At 49.8% G+C, this 18,702-nt stretch overlaps 1 protein-coding gene across 1 annotated transcript in view; it reads right to left on the reverse strand.

The window, feature by feature from the left end:
* Positions 1-18,702, reverse strand: part of KPNA1 (karyopherin subunit alpha 1) — a 1,070,482-nt gene that overhangs the window by 545,790 nt on the left and 505,990 nt on the right. Inside the window, exon 6 of the mRNA XM_069635818.1 lies at positions 5,482-5,613. Within this exon, the coding sequence (XP_069491919.1) occupies positions 5,482-5,613 (132 nt within the window). The remainder of the gene's footprint in view (positions 1-5,481; positions 5,614-18,702) is intronic.

Consider the following 18,702-nt stretch of genomic DNA (forward strand, 5'->3'; position numbering starts at 1 on the left):
TGCTTGAGAGTCCCACCTTGTCCTGTGCTAAAAACGTGGGGAAGGGCTACCCCGGCCATAACATCCTGACTTAACATTTTGTGAACACTTCTTTCTTTTCTTGTGAACACTATCCCACACTATTTTGTAGCATAGCAGTAAGGATTGGCAATAGGTTTTCTTAGTATAGACCCTTTTTATTTTTATTGGACTAGACTCCACTTGGACAGTATTATTTGATGGTCGTACCTTGCTCCCATCTTAGATTTGTTTTATATTAGGCGTTTATCTCAACCAATTTACTCAGAATCATTCTTAAATATACACTTAGTTGTGATTAGGTTGGGGAAAATGGGTTTTGCAGGCTTTCGACAATTATTGTTAGTACAGACACAAGGATTTCTTCCTAGCTTGCACACTGCTCCCTAGGACAAACCAGATGATCATCATTCGCTCAACTGTCCTTCCCTTTGCTTCCATAGGCGCTTCCACAACAACTGTTGACCGTTTATACTGGCATACTGAGTGCTGTACTGTTACCCACGATGAGAAGTTAATATTTTCATTATTTTTTGGTTACTACAAAAGAAAAAAAATGACAACAATATTCCCTACTGAGAAAGAACGGGAGAGATTAGCCAAGAAAGATTGTGAAATAAGTGTTAGAGGTAGGCAAAGGTTGAGCAAAAAGGAAATGGAAGTAGTGGATGTTGATGGACGACTAGTGGGGTGAGAGGAGTATGCATAAAGAAATGGTAGGTGTGAGGTAATAACACCCCCTTCGGTTTTTAAAGTGACAATCTTGTAGAGTACTTTCTCGACCCTACTTGTGACTGAAGGTGTTCCGAATCAACAAGGACATTTAGCAGGGTACCTGATTGGAGCATGCACTGTTTGCTCATATTTTGACTAGAGGCATGTATCCAATGAATGTACTAAGCAGATGCGATGTATGCATAATCACATACCTCGCTTTAATAGAGAAGTGAGCGCATATACTAGATCCAAGAATGGCCTAATTGTTAACTATAAACTGATGGCTCCATATACAGAATAATATTTAATTATTTCATGAAGCCTAAAATCGTATGCTGGGGTGTAATTATGCTGCATTCCTGAGACTTTGCACATAGCTTGTAATCTTATGTATTTCATTGTTAGGTGACTACACATTTAACTGTTTTCATAAAAGGTTCATACACATTACAAACGCAAGTAAAATATTAGGAGGCAATAAGGTGAAACTTTTAAAGGATTTGTTTTTCAATATTCCATGTACTATGATTTCAGCAGAACGCTGAGGAGTAAACTTTTTTTTCTTATTAGGGTTTTTGTAAAGCACTTGGTACAGCTTTGCATCTGTTTGTATTGCTATTGGGAACAGAGGGCATGGATAGTTTGTTAATATCACACAAACGGGCAGTGGTGGATCTCATCTTTAATAAGGGAGATTGGACAGTAATCTTTAGGATTTGCCCTATCGCCCTACTAGATGCAATGGAAAAAATCTTCGCTGGGGTTCTGCTGAGGCGCCTGAAAGATTGGGTGAAGAATTCAGGGGCTTACGACCCCAGGCAAACTGGCTTTGTTAACCTAAGTTGTGGTCCAAATCTCTTACTCAGTCTCCTTAAGACAAAAGCGCTGAAAGAGAAAGACTGTCTACACATAGCATGTACAGACATGGAGTGTGCCTTCAATTGAATTAACAGAAAGAGTATGGACCAAAATGACATGGGTTGCCCCAAGGATCTAGTGTCAGCAATCAAAAACCTGTATACTGGGACGATGCTGCAGGTCACTCTCGATCAGTCAGGGAATCTGACGAAGGAGATCCATACACACGGGGGTCTGAAGCAAGGTTGCAATTTGGCCCCAATACTTCATAACCTTTTCATCATGGACAAAAGAATCTAGGCCCCCCTAGATCCTGTCCACCAAGGATCAATGGTACATCGGCTGGCTGGCTTTTGTATGCCGATGACTTGTTCCTCCTGGACAGAACTCCATCGGACTACAGAGAAAGTTGGACTTTCTGCAGCTGTAAATCGACCAGAATGGTTTGAAGATCAACACCACACAAACTGAAATCCTGAAGATAAGAAACCGAAGAGGAAAGAGAAAGAATACCATGCTGGAGGCTGGGTAACCGAATAATGCCAGTCGCATCAATAAAATATCTAGGTATCACGATTAGTGCGAGTGGAGGTGAGAATCCATGGATAGCCAGTCTGCGAATGAAAATAAAGCAGTTAACAGGCAAAGGAATGATGATAGGGAGGAAATATGCCACATTTTCACTCCTGCCTGTCATACATTTTTACAATCAGAAGGTTGTCCCAACCTTGACCTATCCGGCAGAGGCTTGCTGGCGATTGCCATGGGAAAACTGGGAGAGATTGAAGAGTAGATTCTGGGAAAGAATTCTAAGACTACCAAATGCGATCCTGTTAGGCAGAAACCTGTGCAGTTCCCTCTGGGACCACTGCAAAAGATTTAAGACTACAGGTGTTTGGCAGTAAACCCACTTGGTAGCAGTCTGTACCACACAGATTCACTTGGTAGCTGTGGCTGAGCAGTCAGACTTCCCTCAAGAAGAGTTAGGCAGTATACAGAGTATTCACAATAGGTCAAAAGAACATAGTAGAACAAGTAAACACTGACCAGAGCTTGGTGTAAAAGAGATATAATTATTTATTTAAAAGCACATCTAGTAAAACACACAGGCACTAAGGTTAAGCAGTTCAAGAACACGGTCACTAAAAGATATACACTCCCTTAGAAGAATATTAGACAAGTCTTAAGTAAAGCCCCACCTATTTTCAGACAGCGGTGAGCGCTTAACGCAGATGGCACTCTAATAATTCGTTTTAAAAGGGAGAGAAAAGCAGAGTATAAATTGAAACAGATCCCAACACTTTTACAAGAACACAACAAGAGAGCAAGGCAAGTAAAACCGTGAAGTTAGAGTTCAGAAGGCTAGATCCACTTTAAGAGGATCAGAACGAAATGTGTCCAAGGTCACACGGTTGCAGTGCACTAAAGTCTTAAAAAGGTTCAAAAAGAGTTGGACCGAAGAAAGGGACCAGTTAGATGGTCAAGGCGGCCAGCCCAGTCCAGAAGGTTAATGGATTATTACCTTGTAGCAATCTTTAGAAAGGGAGGCCTGGCGGATACGGCACCTTAAAGTGGTGAGAATACTCCAGCGGGGGCAGTTGTTCCTGGCAGCGGATGCAAGTCGGTGCTTCGTCCGGGAGAAGAGAGGATCTCGTCGGGGAGGAAGACAGGAGGCCGTTGCACTGCCAGGGAAGAAACCAGCCTCGGAGTTCTCAAGTAAAAGGAGCGGTCCTTTTATTTGCGGTCCTGTGGCAAGTGGCTATCCGGTTGCCGGGGTGCTTGGCACGGGCAATTCAACCACAAGCCGTCCTGGGATGCGAGGAAAAGAAGGTAAACTGGTTGTGCCCACCAGTCAGGGGAAGAAGCCTCTCCAGCCAGGAGATTTTCTCCGTCGAAGACACCAGTGGTGTCGTTGTGGTAGGTCGGCTCAGCTTCTCCCTCGTCGGATTCTCAGGTCCTGTGGCGACTTCTGAAGTTCCAGTCCCCAAAGCCCCGCTTTTATGCAGCACACCCCCATTCACTCAGCCTAGCTGTCAATCAAACATGCTAAGTGGTGAGCCGGCCGGCTCACCACTTGGGCCAATCACACAAGAGTGCGACTTGAGTTACCAAGGTAACTCAGTCCAGGGTGCCTAAACCCCCTCCCATGCCCCCTGTGGTACCCAGACAGAGTAGCACCACTTTTGGAGGCTTCTGTGGAGAAGCCCGCCAAAAAGTGGAACAAAGGGCTCGACTTGGGTTGGAGTCCCAGAAGAACACAAACGCCATTTTAGAATCGAATCTTGGCAAAAAATACCAACCGGCGAATTAATATTAAATAAATAAACTGACGGTATGTTCGAGGCTATGAGAATTAAATAATTAAAGTTGGTAGCCTCGAACAATGGGAAAATCCCATAGGGATATATTCATGGTCGAATATAAAAAGTAGTATCCACTGCCACCAGCCAAAACTCGATCAGGGGGGACGGAGACGTGACCCCTCGACTAACAGACCCCGGGGCAATCGAATTGGCCCGGCCAGTACGTCCACAATATGATGGTTTGTACCGGTTTCTGTTAATAATTTGGGACTAGTAAAGCCAATGGTGACTTTACATGCCCTGGGAGACGATAGTCAATCCCAGGGTATGGAGTCTAGGGTGCTGTGTAACACACATAGTAAAAAACACATGAGACCCTATGGAGTAAAGGACCCCATAGCCCATAAAACACATTAACAGTTAAAGGAACACCATAAATAATGTCCAAGAGTGGGAGAAAAAGAGTCTCACTCTGGGCAGGAGAAAAAAAACAAACTCCAGAAATCCAGCAAAGCTGCTGGGGGGCTCACTAGGTTAGGAAATTCAGCCTAAAGAGAGAATTCTCCCTAACAGATCCCTATGGCGATCATCAGACATGAACTAGGCCTACTATTACTACGTGTGAGAATTGTCTGGAAAGCCTTGTCGACCTTTGGCAAACGGAACACTCCTTAGTGTCCGCCTCAATTTGACAAAAGGATGAAGGAAACTGGGATGGATGAATGACTGGCCATTAAACCAATGGCAAGAAATATGCCTTGGAATACGATCAAACCTTGGCTTATAGGTCGATATCCTATGCCGAAATCCCTTACTGGTCAAGAGGGCGTTGTGGGCGGCAGATTGGACTGAAGCCAAAAGAGTATCCTCCAGCATCCACACTCTATTGAGAGAATTTACCGGCCTACCAAACGTAACCCCTCGGCATCTGAGGAAATTCCCAAATGCCAGATACAGGGACTTGCTTCTGAGATTTAGATCAAACATTCTTCACATAGGTACGGTGGTAAGGCAAAAGACGATAGATGCTTCTTATGTAATGCTCAACCAGAAACCATTAAAACATCTGGTTCTATTCTGCCTAGAATTGAGAATAGAGAGAACACTTCTCTTGTATTACAATATGAAACACAATGTCGGAACAGATGCAGATGCCTGGTGGGAGACCCTTTATGGTGTGGGGGGGTTTAATGTGGGTCTTACTAGAGCCCTGGTAAGGTGCCTAGAGCTGATTTTCTGGAAGAAATTCAAAGAAACTCAGCCTTAATCTGGCTTTTTAATTTGTTGGACTAGATGTAATCTCCATAGTTAAGGATGCATCGACTATCGCGTAAAGTGAGGAAAGGAAGTCTTCCTTTTTTTAAAGTATGTAAGCATTCTCTTTGCAATTGGAATGGAAGGATAGCTAAAGTTTGTAATAAACTAAAAGCTTAAAAAATATATCACACAAACTGGTTCACATTAAGTCTTTTTGAGATTAAAGCAAGAACAGCCTTAAGGAGTAACCAATTTCAAAATCAGGTGTAGGCATCTGGCATGGATGCTGCAAAGACGAGATCTGTATTTAGCTCAAACATGTCCTTACCTGCTCCTGGACATCTTCAAACTCTGAGCTTAGCAACTCAATGAAAACTGGCACTGCCCCTGCTTGGATCACAATGCGTGTTTGGAGAGAATTTCCAGAAGCAATATTTGTCAATACCCAAGCAGATTCAAACTGAAACATGAAGGAACAGTAATTCACAAATTAGTTCATATACAAAGGAAACCATGCTAACTTTCAAGTGAAAACCCAACCTTATGATCATAAGAATATCATACAAACAGAAATAAGTTTAGTTGGGTGAAAAGCATTTTGGACCACAGTTAGGAAAAATGTACTTCCTTTGGTGCTGAGCATTACATCAGAAAATGTTACTTGGCAAGACCATAACCACATTGCCGTGCCAAAATATTGATTTGAAGAATGGCATGATTTAAACCACGCTGTGTGGGTATGACCGGAAGGACAACATATTAAAAAAATCAATTCAGATTAGCAATACTATTCAGGGTAGCTTTGGACAAACTCCATAAAATAAAATGAACAGTGCACTAAATATTATTAATTTATTATAGAATTACTATTTCTTAACTGTAAATAGAAGTGCATACTAAGTTCAATGCTAAATAGCCAAGCTAGGTTTCAAACCTGTGACCTGCAGGATAAGCGCTAAATGTAATCTGAATCAGAGGAGCAATGTTACCTCTCTTTTGAGCAGCAACATGAAATAGTGGCATCATTTCAGAAAAAGGAATCCCATGTTGCTCTAATGCAGATCAGCACACCGTCATAATATTGCAGAGCAACACGCAAGCCCAATCTGCCACCCACATAATTAACTAAAATGAAGAACTGATGCTGACCCTTCACTCCAGCAATCTGATTAGTCGAAATTCCAGCCAGAGATGGTGGAAAATGGGTACACCTCCTTTGGAACTCCAGAGTGTGCCCGTGGGCCAGGGCATCCAGCACCCAACTGTCGGTGGAGATGGATTTCCACACGCTGAAGTTTGCCAGCCGGCCTCCCACTGGGGTGCTCGGGTGGGGGCCCGACGTCACAGCCAGTTCAGTCCTGCTTCGCCGAGACCTTACCTACCTCCTTGGGCCCCTTGGCGGCGACGATGTCCACCTGCCTTGCTGCGGCTTCTGTAGGCTTCCTGCGATGAAGTACGGGCCGCCTGATGGTATGACAAAGAGCTGCCGCCGAATCCTTTGGAGGCACCTTGTGACCTGCCTCCGGAGGTCCAAAAGGACGGCCGACGCTGATGGAGCATGTCCAAGGCATGGGCCGTCTCGGTGTCTGTCTTGATGGCCTGCAGTGACTCGTCCACTGCCTTGCCAAACAAGTTCCTGTCGAAGGGCATGTCCAGTACCCTCGTCTGTACGTCCTGACGGAAGTTGGTGGCCCTGAGCCAGCCACGCTGGTGAAGGCAAACGCTGTTGCCCATCTGGCGGAAGCCGGTGTCGGCAAGGTCTGTGGCCACCGTGATAGCGTGGTCCGAAGCCACCTCGCCTTCTTGTAAGATTTCAAGGGCCTCTGTCCTCTTGTCATCTGGGAGGAAGTTCAGGAGGGGGGAGATTTTAAACCACAGCTCCCTATCGTAGCGGGCCACGATAGCGAGAGCGTTGGCTGCCTTTATGGTCACTCCTGCCACCGACTAAATGACCCGATGTCCCATGGTATCCAGCTTCTTCCCCTCGCTGTCCGGGGGGAGTGGAAGTCGATGCCGTTGTCCCAGCAGATTATTGTCTTGGCCGCCGCGGAGACCACCGAGTCCGGGGACGGCTGCACTCTGAGGCACAATGGTGCAGAGTCTGGGACCCGGTACTTCTCGTACCGATCGCTCTTCGCCAGGGCTGAGATTGGGTTCTTCAGGAGGGCCAGCCCCTCGTCCCAGATGTCATCCAACAGTGGGACAGAGAGCACGGTCTTCCTCTTGGCCTCTTGTCACTGATAAAGGAATCCCCCCTCCTGCTCCCCGGGGCATAGCTGAAAAAGCTCAGAGGCCCTAGCGATCATGGCGTGAGACGAGGCAATTTCGTCAGGGGGTGGGGGGAGCCCGGGGTGGGGGCGACGGGAGATCTGTACCGTCGCCGCCACCCGTCCCCATCGTTGCCGTCTCGTCCCTCGGAGGAGGGGATGGAGGTGAAGGATGGAAGTGCGGGGGCAGGTGGAAACGCCTCTGCTTGGGTGAAGGGCTTCCCGGCAGTCCAGGCGCAGCTGAATCGTCTGCCAGGCAAAGGCATCCTTGTTTTTATTTTGAACACAGGGTGTGCAGGGCTAGCAAGATGTCCTTCGACCTGTCCGTCAGTGGTTGCGACGGGAGCGTCGGCAGCAGCGTGGTGTCCTGCCGTTCGTCGATCTGCTGTTCCTCGTCGGCCACCCGTCGCTCTCCACGTCCGCCTCGTCGGGGTCCTTCCCGTAGGACCTGACCGAAAAATGTCTTGTCCAGGACCGACTTGAGGCCTGATAGCTCATCCTTGTATGACCATTGCACCCCCCGCCCTTCTTCTCGGCCAGGGGTTTCACGGGGATCTTTTCGATGGGCAGGAAAAGACCATTCCCTCCGAGAGGGCAGGGAAACTCTGTTTTGAGATCGTCTCCACTGTGGCCACATCTGTGGGCTTCGCCCGGGACGCTGCCACTTCCTCAAATCGAAGCCTTATCCAGGTGAATATGGGCCTTGACAACCTTTGGCGCATCCAAGTCCTTACCCATGGGGGGGAGGGTCCCCTTCGTTCCCCTTTGGCTTTCTCAATCAGCGTCGACTGGGGCTTCTCTCTAAGCATACCCGGGTTTTCCAACTTCCCCTTCGTCGAGCCGGAGCGTTGGCTCGCGGTTGACTGCGTCAGTGATGCTGCGCCCAGCCTGGCAGCCCCGGAGCCAGTACCAACGGCGCTCCCGGTGCCAACGGACTCGCTGTGCTTTGCCTTATGATGGGCCCCCGTCGCCAGAGCGGCCTCAAAGGTTTTAGAAGACCGCTCAGACTACTTCTTGGGCTCAACTGCCGCCGGGCTCTTCGCCTCCAGCCAGTCAGCGAGCCGTTTGCGATGGTCCTTCATGGTACAGATGGACATGTCCTTGCAGAACGCAAAGAAGTCCTCCACGTGCGACTTGTCGGAGTGCAGAAAGTAGAGGCACCGGGAGTGCTCATCCTCCTTGAAGACGTTCTGTAGTCCACATCCTGGGCAGATCCTAAACAGCTTGGATCCAACGGGCGTCAGGTCTCCTTTGTCTACGGCCATGTCCAAGCAGGCTAGGCCTCAAAGATCTTCCGGAATCCTCCAAGAAGTGAAATTCGACGAAATTTCGCCCTTGAGGGGCGTAGAGATTTCCAAAACGGGTCACTGTTAATCGGAAGATGAATCGGTGGAGCTTGAAGCTCGATTTGACCGAAAAAATAAAAGTAAACTCTTTGAAAAAACGCAATACGCAGTAAAAGCTCAAGAGCTAAGCACCAGGACTCCCAACACTTGACCGTGCTGTAAAAATCTGAAGATGGCTGCCAGAGGAGGGGCTTAGGTAGAAGGCAGTCATTGGCTGGGGGCAGTATGACCCCTGAGACCAGTGATTGGTTATTAGTAGAAAGATCGTTCAGAAACGAAATTGAAACCGATTTTCTCTTTACAGAGGATACCCAGCCTGACGAGGAATATTCATGAGCATGTGAATCCATGCCAGACCCCATGCTGGAGACCTCCTGGGTATCCCAGAGGTGCCAGAGTGAAGAGTGGTGCAGCCTTGGTGGGCCTAGGAAGGAATTCCTGAGCTGGAGGCATTTCTCTCACCAAACCAAAGCTCTTAGGGAACGAGGCGACAAATGGAGCCTGGAGAGCAGGAATTACCAGGTTACTCAACATAGTGACCACCTTACTCCTAGTCCATAGTCCCCTTTCCTCCATACTTATGGGACATCTCTCCGTCCTGTGGGACGAGACCGGAGCACTTTCCTGCGCGGGGCCCGGCACGCGGCCCTAGCCCCGCGCATCGCCTATCAGTCCTTTTCTATCGAAGGGTCAACGCCCATTAGCAATAACAAAGGAACCTTATTAGAGGGGACGGCAGGCGGGCAAGGGTATGGAGGCAAGGGGACTAGGAGTAAGGTGGTCACTACGGTGAGTAACCTGGTAATACTCCTACGTCCCGTCCCCTTTCCTCCATACTTATGGGAGATTCCCAAGCACTCTTTACAGGAACTATGGGTGGATGGAAGTACCCCTTACTGAAACAGGTCCTTCAGCACAGCCTGGCCGAACTGAGCGTCAGCTCTAGAGCTCATATCGAGGCAGTAATGCTTACAGAAAGCAGATTGGGAGGCCCAAGTAGCCGCTTTAGCGATGGACTCCCAGGGAACATACTTCTGAAAAGCAACCGCTGCTGCCTTGCCTCGCACCGGATGTGCATGGATACCTTTAGGAGGTTTCAGCTTTTGGACGGTGAAAGATTCCCTGATACAGGCGGCAATCCATCTGGAAATGGATGCCTTAGACGCCGGCCTGCCCTGAGGTTTACCGAAGGTCACAAACAGTTGGGAAGAGCTCCGAAGCTCAGAAGTCCTGTCCAGGTAGAACATAAGAGCTCTTCGTACATCCAGGCAGTGTAGAACCCTTTCCGCCTCCGAGGCAGGGTTCAGAAAAAAGACCGGAAGGGAAATCGACTGATTCAGATGGAATTCGGTCACTACCTTTGGTAGGAAAGCTGGGTTCGTCCGAAGGACTACCTTGTCCTTGTGAAAACCAAGAAAGGATGCTCCACCGACAATGCCTGGAGCTCATTCACTCTCCGCGCTGACGTAACGGCTACCAGAAAGGACACTTTCCAGGACACGTACTTGAGGTTAACCTTAGCCATTGGCGCTAAGGGTTTATGGCACAGCGCTGTCAGGACTACATTTAGGTCCCAAGGTGGGTGCAGACTAGGAACCGGAAGGTAGATGCGTGTCAAGCCAGCAAAATGTCTCTTCACCACCGGGTTAGTTAAAGAATAAGAACACCTGTCTGTAGAGCTGTATGCGGAAATCGCTGAGAGATAAGTCCTGCAAGACAGGACATGAACCCCTGACTCTGCTAGGGAGGATACGAAGGACAGCACTGTGTCAATTGTCTCCACCCTCGGGTCCAATTCTTTCTCCAAACACCAATGACAGAACCTGAGCCATTTACTCTTGTATTGTGATCTGGTCGAGGGTTTCCTGGCTGCCTGGATAATGCGCATGTTATCCGCAGACAAACCCAAATGCTCTAGAGCCGTGAACTCAGGCACCATGCCGCCAAACTGAGCGATTGTGGGGAGGGGTGCCACATCTGCTGTCCCCCTTGGTGAAGAAGATCGGGAGTTACTGGTAACCTGATCGGCAGACACACCGAAAGGTGTTGAAGTTCTGAGAACCAAAACCTGGCCGGCCACCACGGAGCTATCAGTAGAAGAGAAAAGTTGACAGAGCTCTTCAACTTCCAAATTGCTCGACAACTAGGGGAAGAGGCGGGAAGGCGTAAGCTCTCATGTTGTGCCATGGAATCTCAAATGCGTCCCCCAGAGAGGAGGCTCCCAGCCCCCCTCTGGAGGCATACTGAGGAAGCTTCTTGTTTACCGCTGTGGCGAAGAGGTCCACCTCCAGTGTGCCCCAACGCGAGAAAATCCATGGGAGGATCTCCGCCTTCAACTCCCACTCGTAACTGACGACTGTCCGCCGGCTGAGGGCATCCGCGGTGACATTCAGCCGGCCCGGGATGTGCACTGCAAGCAGCCAGACCCCGTTAAGCACGGCCCACTCCCAAATCTGGATGGACAGGTCCACGAGAAGGGGAGACTTCGTTCCCCCTTGCTTGTTTATGTAATACATTGACACCACATTGTCCGTTCTTATGCGGACCACCTTGTTGACAATGAGAGGTCGGAACGCCTTGAGCGCCAGAAAAATCGCCAGAAGCTCCAATTGATTTATGTGCAGGAGCTTGTCCTGAGGTGACCAGAGGTCCGAGACCTGAAGAAGATCTAACGTCGCACCCCACCCGAAAAGACAGGAGTCTGTTGTGATCGTCACCATGGGGGCTGGGTCCTGGAACCCCGCGCCCACCGACAGGTTGCTGAGAGATGACCACCAGTCCAGGTCCACTCTCGTGGAATCCGGAATCATTATCCGCTTGGAATCCGGGTCCACAGCCTGACGCCAGGAACTCCGAAGAGCCATCTGGGTCCGTCTCATTTTGAGACGTGCAAGAGGAAGAGCCAGTACACACGAGGCCATGAGGCCCAGAAGCCTCTGGAACCACCAGGCCGACATGCTCTCTGACTGCGTAAACATCTTACACGTGGCCAACAGATCCACCATTCTGTCCCCAGTCAGATACACTCGGCAGTCTATCGTGTTCCAAGGAAAACCCAGAAAAGTCAGGTCCTGTGAGACCGTCATGGAGGATTTCCGCCAGTTCACCGACAGCCCAAGATGGAACAGGAGCTGGAGGAGAGACTGGAAGTTGCCCGCTGCTGCCAACGGACAAGGGCTGCGTAGGAGCCAGTCGTCCAAATAGGGATACACATGGATACCCTGGAGACGAAGATAGGCCGCAATCAGACATCATCTTCGTGAAGACATGTGGCGCCGAACTGAGGCCAAAAGGAAGCACCCGAAACTGGAAGTGCTCCTCTCCCAAAGAGAAACGGAGGTATCTCCTGTGTGGATTCCAAATCAGGATATGCATGTACGCATCCTGAAGATCCACCACGCTGAGCCAATCGCCCGTCTGCAAAGAGGAGCAAATCTGGCTGGGCGTGATCATCTTGAATTTCTCTTGGGGTATGAAAAGATTGAACTGGGAAAGGTCTAGGATGGTGCGCAGGCCAGCCTGGTTGGGTTTGGGCACCGTAAACAGGCGGGAGTAGAAGCCCTCCCCTCTGTTAGGGAGAATTCTCTGTTTAGGCTGAATTTCCTAACCTAGTGAGTCCCCCAGCAGCTTTGCTGGATTTTTTGGGGTTTATTTTTTTTCTCCTGCCAAGAGTGAGACTCTTTTACCCTCACTCTTGGGCATGATTTGAGTGCGTTTCTTTGAATCTAGATGTGTTTAATGGGCTATGGGGTCTTTTACGCCATAGGGCTTCATGTGTTTTTGTGATGTGTGTTACACAGCACCCTCAGTGCAGTGACACAGGGGTGTCATAGTGACCCCCCAGTATAGACTCCATACCCTGGGACTGACTACTGTCTCCCAGGGCATGTAAAGTCACCATTGACTTTACTAGTCTTAAATTCTGAACAGAACCAGTACTGACCATCATATTGTGGTTTGTACTGGCTGGGGCAATTCAATTGCCCCGGGGTCTGTTAGTCGAGGGGGCACGTCTCCGTCCACCCTGATCGAGTTTTAGCTGGTGGCAGTGGATACTACTTTTTATATTCAACCGCAAATATTTTCCTATGGGATTTCCCATTGTTTTAGGCTACTACCTTTATTTAATTATTTACGGTAGCCTCGAACATACAGCCGGTTTATTTAATTAATATTAATTCTCCGGTTGTTTTTTTTTGCCAAAACTTGATTCTAAAATGGCGTTTGTGTTCTCTTCTGTGACTCCAAGTCGAGCCCTTTGTTCCACTTTTTGGCGGGCTTCTCCACAGAAGCCCTCCAAAGTGGTGCCACTCTGTCTGGGGTACTTAGGAGGGGTGGAGGGGAATTTAGGCACCCTGGACTGAGTTGCCTAGGCAACTCAAGTCGCACTCCATCCTGATTGGCCCAAGTGGTGAGCCGGCCGGCTCACCACTTAGCATGTTTGAGTGACAGCTAGGCTGAGTGAATGGGGGCTTGCTGCATAAAAGCAGGGCTTTGGGGACTGGAACTTCAGAAGTCGCCACAGGACCCAAGAATCCGACGAGGGAGAAGCTGAGCCGACCTGCCACGACACCACCACCGGTGGAGCCCTGCTGGACTGCCTCACCACTTTTCCCAACGACAGAGGAGATCTCCCGCCAGAGAGTCTTCTTCCTTTGACTGGTGGGGATAACCAGTTTCACCGTCTTTTCGCTTTCCCCGACGTACCTCGTGGCCACCTGGCCCGTGCCAAGCACCCCGGCAACCGGAATACCACGTTTTACCACGACCGCGAAACAAAGTTACCACCTTTAACCGGAAACCTCCGCGGCTGGTTTCTGCCCTGGTAGTGCAACGACCTTCATCTTTCCTCCAAGTCGAGATCTTCTCTTCCCCTGGACGACGACGCAACTTGCACCCACTACCAGGAACAACTGCCACCGCTGGAGGATCCTTCCCACTTAAGGTACTGTGTCCCGCCTGGCTTCGCTTGCTACTGACTATACGGGGTAGATTTAGCCCCCGGCTTTCGAACCTGGGTTAGCCTGGGACACCCTGGCTAAACTTTCCTAAGCCTCTCTAAACTCTTTTTGAACCCTCTGCAAGACTTTCTAAGCCTAGTGTAACTGTGTGATCTTGGGCGCATTTGTGCTCTGCTCTCTCTAAGAGTGGGCCCGACCTTTGGACTTTGGCTCACCAGTGACTTTTGCTCTTCTGCCTTGCTAATAGTGTTCCTGAATCTTAGAGTGGTGTACCTTTCCATATTCTGTCTTTTTCCCTCCCTTTCTCACAAACTTTTTGGAGTGCAATCTAGTTAAGCACTCACCTCTGTATGAAAATAAGTGGTGTTTTACTGTGACTTATCTGATAAGGAAAAAGGGGTGTATATATTACAATAGTAACTGTGTTTAGAATATTTTACAATAAGAGTGCTGGAGTGTTTCAAACTGTGTTTTCAGAAACTTTGATACCAAAGCTCTGGTCAGTGTTTGCTTGTATTATTGTATCTGAGTGTCTATTGTGTATACTTTGCATACTGCCTAACTCTTCTTGAGGGAAGTCCGACTGCTCAGCCACAGCTACCAGGTAAATCTGGGTGGTGCAGACAGCTACCAAGTGGGTTTACTGCCAACACCTGTAGTCTTAAATCTTTTGCAGTGTTCCCTAAGGGAACTGCACAGGTTTCTGCCTAACACCCTTGCTCCCCAAGGGGAACGGGTTCCACAGCTCTGAGGTGCAGAAGTTTCTGAACCTCGGCCTTGAGGGAGGGTGAGCCCGACAGCTGAAAAGGAGGGTTGAGGGGTGGGGTAAGGGGTAAAGGTAAGCGGAAACCCGCTCGAGCGACTGACAAGACCCATCTGTCTTCTGTGATGGTCTGCCACGCCTCCCAATGAGACGCTATGCGTCCTCCCACTGGGGTCTCGCACAAGCGTGGAAAGCCCTCATTTGGCAGGTTTATCGTGGCGGTGCCACATGAACCGGATGAGGAGACTGAGGAACGGGAGAAATACTGCGTACGCTGTTGTCTACGGCGGTTATTCCCAGCAGGAGTATCCACTCTGCGAGATTTGCGGTCGAGGAAGCCCCTAAAACCAGAGGAAGGTCGACCTTGCGACAACAGCCTTTGAGCCTTGAAGGGAGCTTTAACCAGAACAGACAACGATTTGGCCGTCTGAGTGCTGTCTTTGGTTTTGGTGAGCTCTACATCAGTAGAAGAGTGAAAACGCTCCTTACCATCAAATGGAAGGTCCAGAACCTTGTCTTGCACCTCCTTCGAGAACTTAGTGCCATGCAGCCAAGCTTGCCGCAAGGTATCAACCCCAAGCATCAGACCTCGAGCCGAGGTGTCTACGTGATGAGCCGCAGCCTCCAGGAGATCCTGGGCCAAGACCCTGGCATCGGAAAGGCCTCCTCTGAAATCCTCCAACTTCTCGAACGGAATGTGCTCCTCAAACTCTGACAGACCTCTCCACATCCGCATGTTAGCTCCCGCCAAAATCAATTCTGCATTGGCCTGCCTGAGCTGCAAGGCCGCATTGGCAAAGATTTTCCTCCTTAGGGAGTCCAGGAGCTTGTCCTCCTTTCCCAAGACCTGAGTAGCCGTCGCAGAGGAGGATGCTGCAGGTCTGGATTGCAACGTAGCCGCAGCCACCACTGTGGAGGAGGGAGGCGGACAAGACGAAAAGGCCACTTCTTCCAAAGAATGTAGCCTGTACCTCGAGTCAATCTTTTTGTTGACAAAAAGTCCCGAGTGTGGCTTTTCCCAAACTCTACGGACCTCGGCCAGAAAGTCCTTCTGCAAGAACAAGCCGGTACGCTCCAAAGAGACAAGATGAACGCCCCAGAAAGCACGCCCTCCTGCAGAGCAGGTGCCTCGGGCACCGGAACATCTAAGAAACTCATGTCCAGCACCCGGTCATGGAAAGCTCTGATAGAGCGGGGAAGGTCCTCGTTGTCCTAATCGCCTTGAGGGTCATCTGACAGGTCAGGATCCTGCTGAGCCATGTCAGGCACTGCCTTGTCCACTGGGGACAATGGTGGCACAGGCGGAAGCGCAGGGGGAGGCTCCACGGGCAAGGGAGGCGCCGACGGAACCACCGTCGGAACGGGTGGAGCCGGAGGCGCGGGTGGACATATCTCCTTGAAAAGCCCTTTGAAATATTCCCTCATGGGGTCGGTGCACATAAGCGCTTGAAATTTACCGAAAAAAGCGTCCTCAGGAGATTGTTTCGGAACCTGAGGAGGACTCATGAGGTGGACAATCCAGGGACGTAACGGAGAAGGGTGCCACACCGGCCCCTTCCCCGACGAATCCACATAAATCAAGGGAGCCGCCCCCGCGGGCAACGAAACATTGTGCGGAAGAGGCATCCGGCCGTTCCAATCATAAACCAGCCGGTAAGGATGCGCACAAGGGACCTTAGGTTCACCCGAAGGACCGAACCCTACACCAGGGGCCGATGGCATAGTTGTAGAGGTAGTACCTAAAATGGCCGCCGTGGTCGTGGCGGGAACGGCCACCATTTTGTCCTCATCTGAGGGGAACTGCGGCACGTGAGGAAGTGAGGCAGGGGTCCCCGTCGATGGGTCAGGGGTCTTAATTTTAGCCTTAACGTAAGGAACCTCGGCAGAGCCGGTACTATGAGGCCTGGAATGTTTCTGCGACATACCAACAGCCAACTGAGCCTTCGAAGGAAGGGCCTCGGCGCTGCCGGTAAAAGAAGAAACTTTCTTCTTAGCCCCCTCAACAGATCTGGTGTCACCACAAGAGCGGGAACGGTGCGCTGTCACCGACAGGGCCTTGCCCGGCCCCTCAGAACTGTTCGTATCCTTAGCCTCTGTACGAGGGACCTCGGACCTAGGCCCGGTAGAAGCCTTATCGGCACGGGCCTCGAACATCCGTTCGGTAACCTCAAGCCCAGCCAAGACCTCGGGGCGCACCCCGGTTTTGTTTTTGAGGGAAGCCGAAAGAGCGGCCTCAGAGCAAGCTCCGGTACCCCACGACTCAGTACAACTGGGTCTACACACAGCCCCCACAGGAGGGGCCTCTGAGCGTACTTTGGTATTCACCAGCCCCTTTCGGAGACCCTCGGAGAAAACTCTGGTAGAATTATTAGGCCCGACAGGCACCTCAGGGCGAACCCCGGTAATAGAGCGATCAACTGCATCAGAAAACTGATATTCTACAGCTGTATGTTTATTTGTAATTTATATACTATACTCCAAGACTTTGGCAGGTTTGGAGACTCTAGCTCTGATTCGGAGGAAGAGAGACGAACTGAGTGGTTTGACAAATTGACAATGTCCTTAAAAGAGTCAGTAGATGGCATAACAGGCAGAGAACTGGGCAAACTAGGTGGAATTGAGTTTGAGGCCATCTCACTTTCATGGTAGCTGGTATAAAGCAACGTCCTGTCCCTTTCCTCCATACCTTTGGGAGATTCCAAGCACTGACCAAAGAAACAGGAGGATGGAAATGTCCCTTACTGAACAAGTTCTTAAGAAATGCCTGGCCAAACTGGGCATCAGCCCGGGAGCTCAGGTTAAAAAACAGTTTCTACAAAAACCGAGGAAGAAGTCCACGTAGCAGCCTTGGCTATGGACTCCCAACAAATATATTTCTGGAAAGCCACAGCAGCCGCTTTGCCACAGACCAAATGTGCATGAACGCCCCGAATTGTATCAGCCTCTGAGATACATGACGCAATCCATCGTGAGAAAATCGGTAGGGTATTCTTCTCGCAGAGGTTACTGCAATCAAGAAGGCCACTTTCCAGGAGAGAAAGCTGTGCTCCGCAGTGGCCATTGGTTCAAATGGCTTGTGACGCAAGGCAGTAAGGACCACGTTTTGATCTCATTTTGGGTGAGGAGGCCAGATCGCCTGCGAAATGCCTCTTGATTACTAGATTTGTCAGAGAAAAAGAGCTAGTACCTGTAGAAAGAAAAGCTGCAATGGCTAACAGATATGTTCTGCACGATAATTTGTGGATGCCAGAGGCTGCAAGGTCCAATATAAAAGACAAGACACAGTCAATAGAAAGCCATTTACTTTTGTACTGCGCTCTTGTAGAAGGCTTACGTGCCTCCTGCATTAGGACCGCGTTGGTTGAACCGCCAATTTGTCACCGCCTGAAGTGATCTTTGTCACAGGTTTTAGTGGGGCCATAGTCACCAGACTATTTTAGCCCTATGACGGGGAACCTCGGAAGAGCCGGTACTAGCAGACCTGGATCACTTTCCAGCACCTTTAGTTTCTGAAGAAGAATTAGTCCTCATTGAGGGAACCTCGGCAGGGCAAGTGCTTGAAGACTTGGGGCCCTTGCCCTCCCTTGCCCCCTCAGCAGGTCCGGTAACACCACAAGATTGTTGGTGGGAGAGCTTAAGGTCACATCCGGTAGCCAGAACCCCTAAATGGGGCCCTACCGTCCTGCTGGTTGATTATATCCTCTGTTTGGGGATCCTCAAGAGTAGCCCTGGTACGTTTAGTCTCTTTATAGGAAAACTCGAGACTAAGCCCAGTACATTTAGACCCAGACTGGGAAACTCGGAAAAACCCTGGATGAAGAAGCCCCAGGCATTGCGTTGGACTGCCCAATTCCAAATCTGAATAGCTAGGTCCACCAAAGGAGGCACCCTGGTGCCCAGTTTGTTGACCTAGAACAAAGCTACAGAACTGTCCGTTGCGAAGTTGCACCACCTTGTTCATGATGGAAGGCTGTAAAGCTTTCAATGTCAGGGAGACGGCCAAGAGTTCTAGGGAGGTTGAGATGAGACATCCTGTCTTGTGGTTGTGAGAAACCTGAGGATCCCTTATTCAGGTGGCCAGGACATGGCATCGCTGTTGGATACAGTTCATGGAGGAGGATCACCTGGATATGGGAACCCGGGGTTATGCTTGGGGGGGCCGGGAGGGGATCATCCAAGGTGAGACGTAGTATTATGCTGAAGAAAGGGGCG

The sequence above is a fragment of the Ambystoma mexicanum genome, chromosome 7p (assembly GCF_040938575.1).
Source record: "Ambystoma mexicanum isolate Mex_15411 chromosome 7p, UKY_AmexF1_1, whole genome shotgun sequence".
Classification (NCBI taxonomy): Eukaryota; Metazoa; Chordata; class Amphibia; order Caudata; family Ambystomatidae; genus Ambystoma; species Ambystoma mexicanum.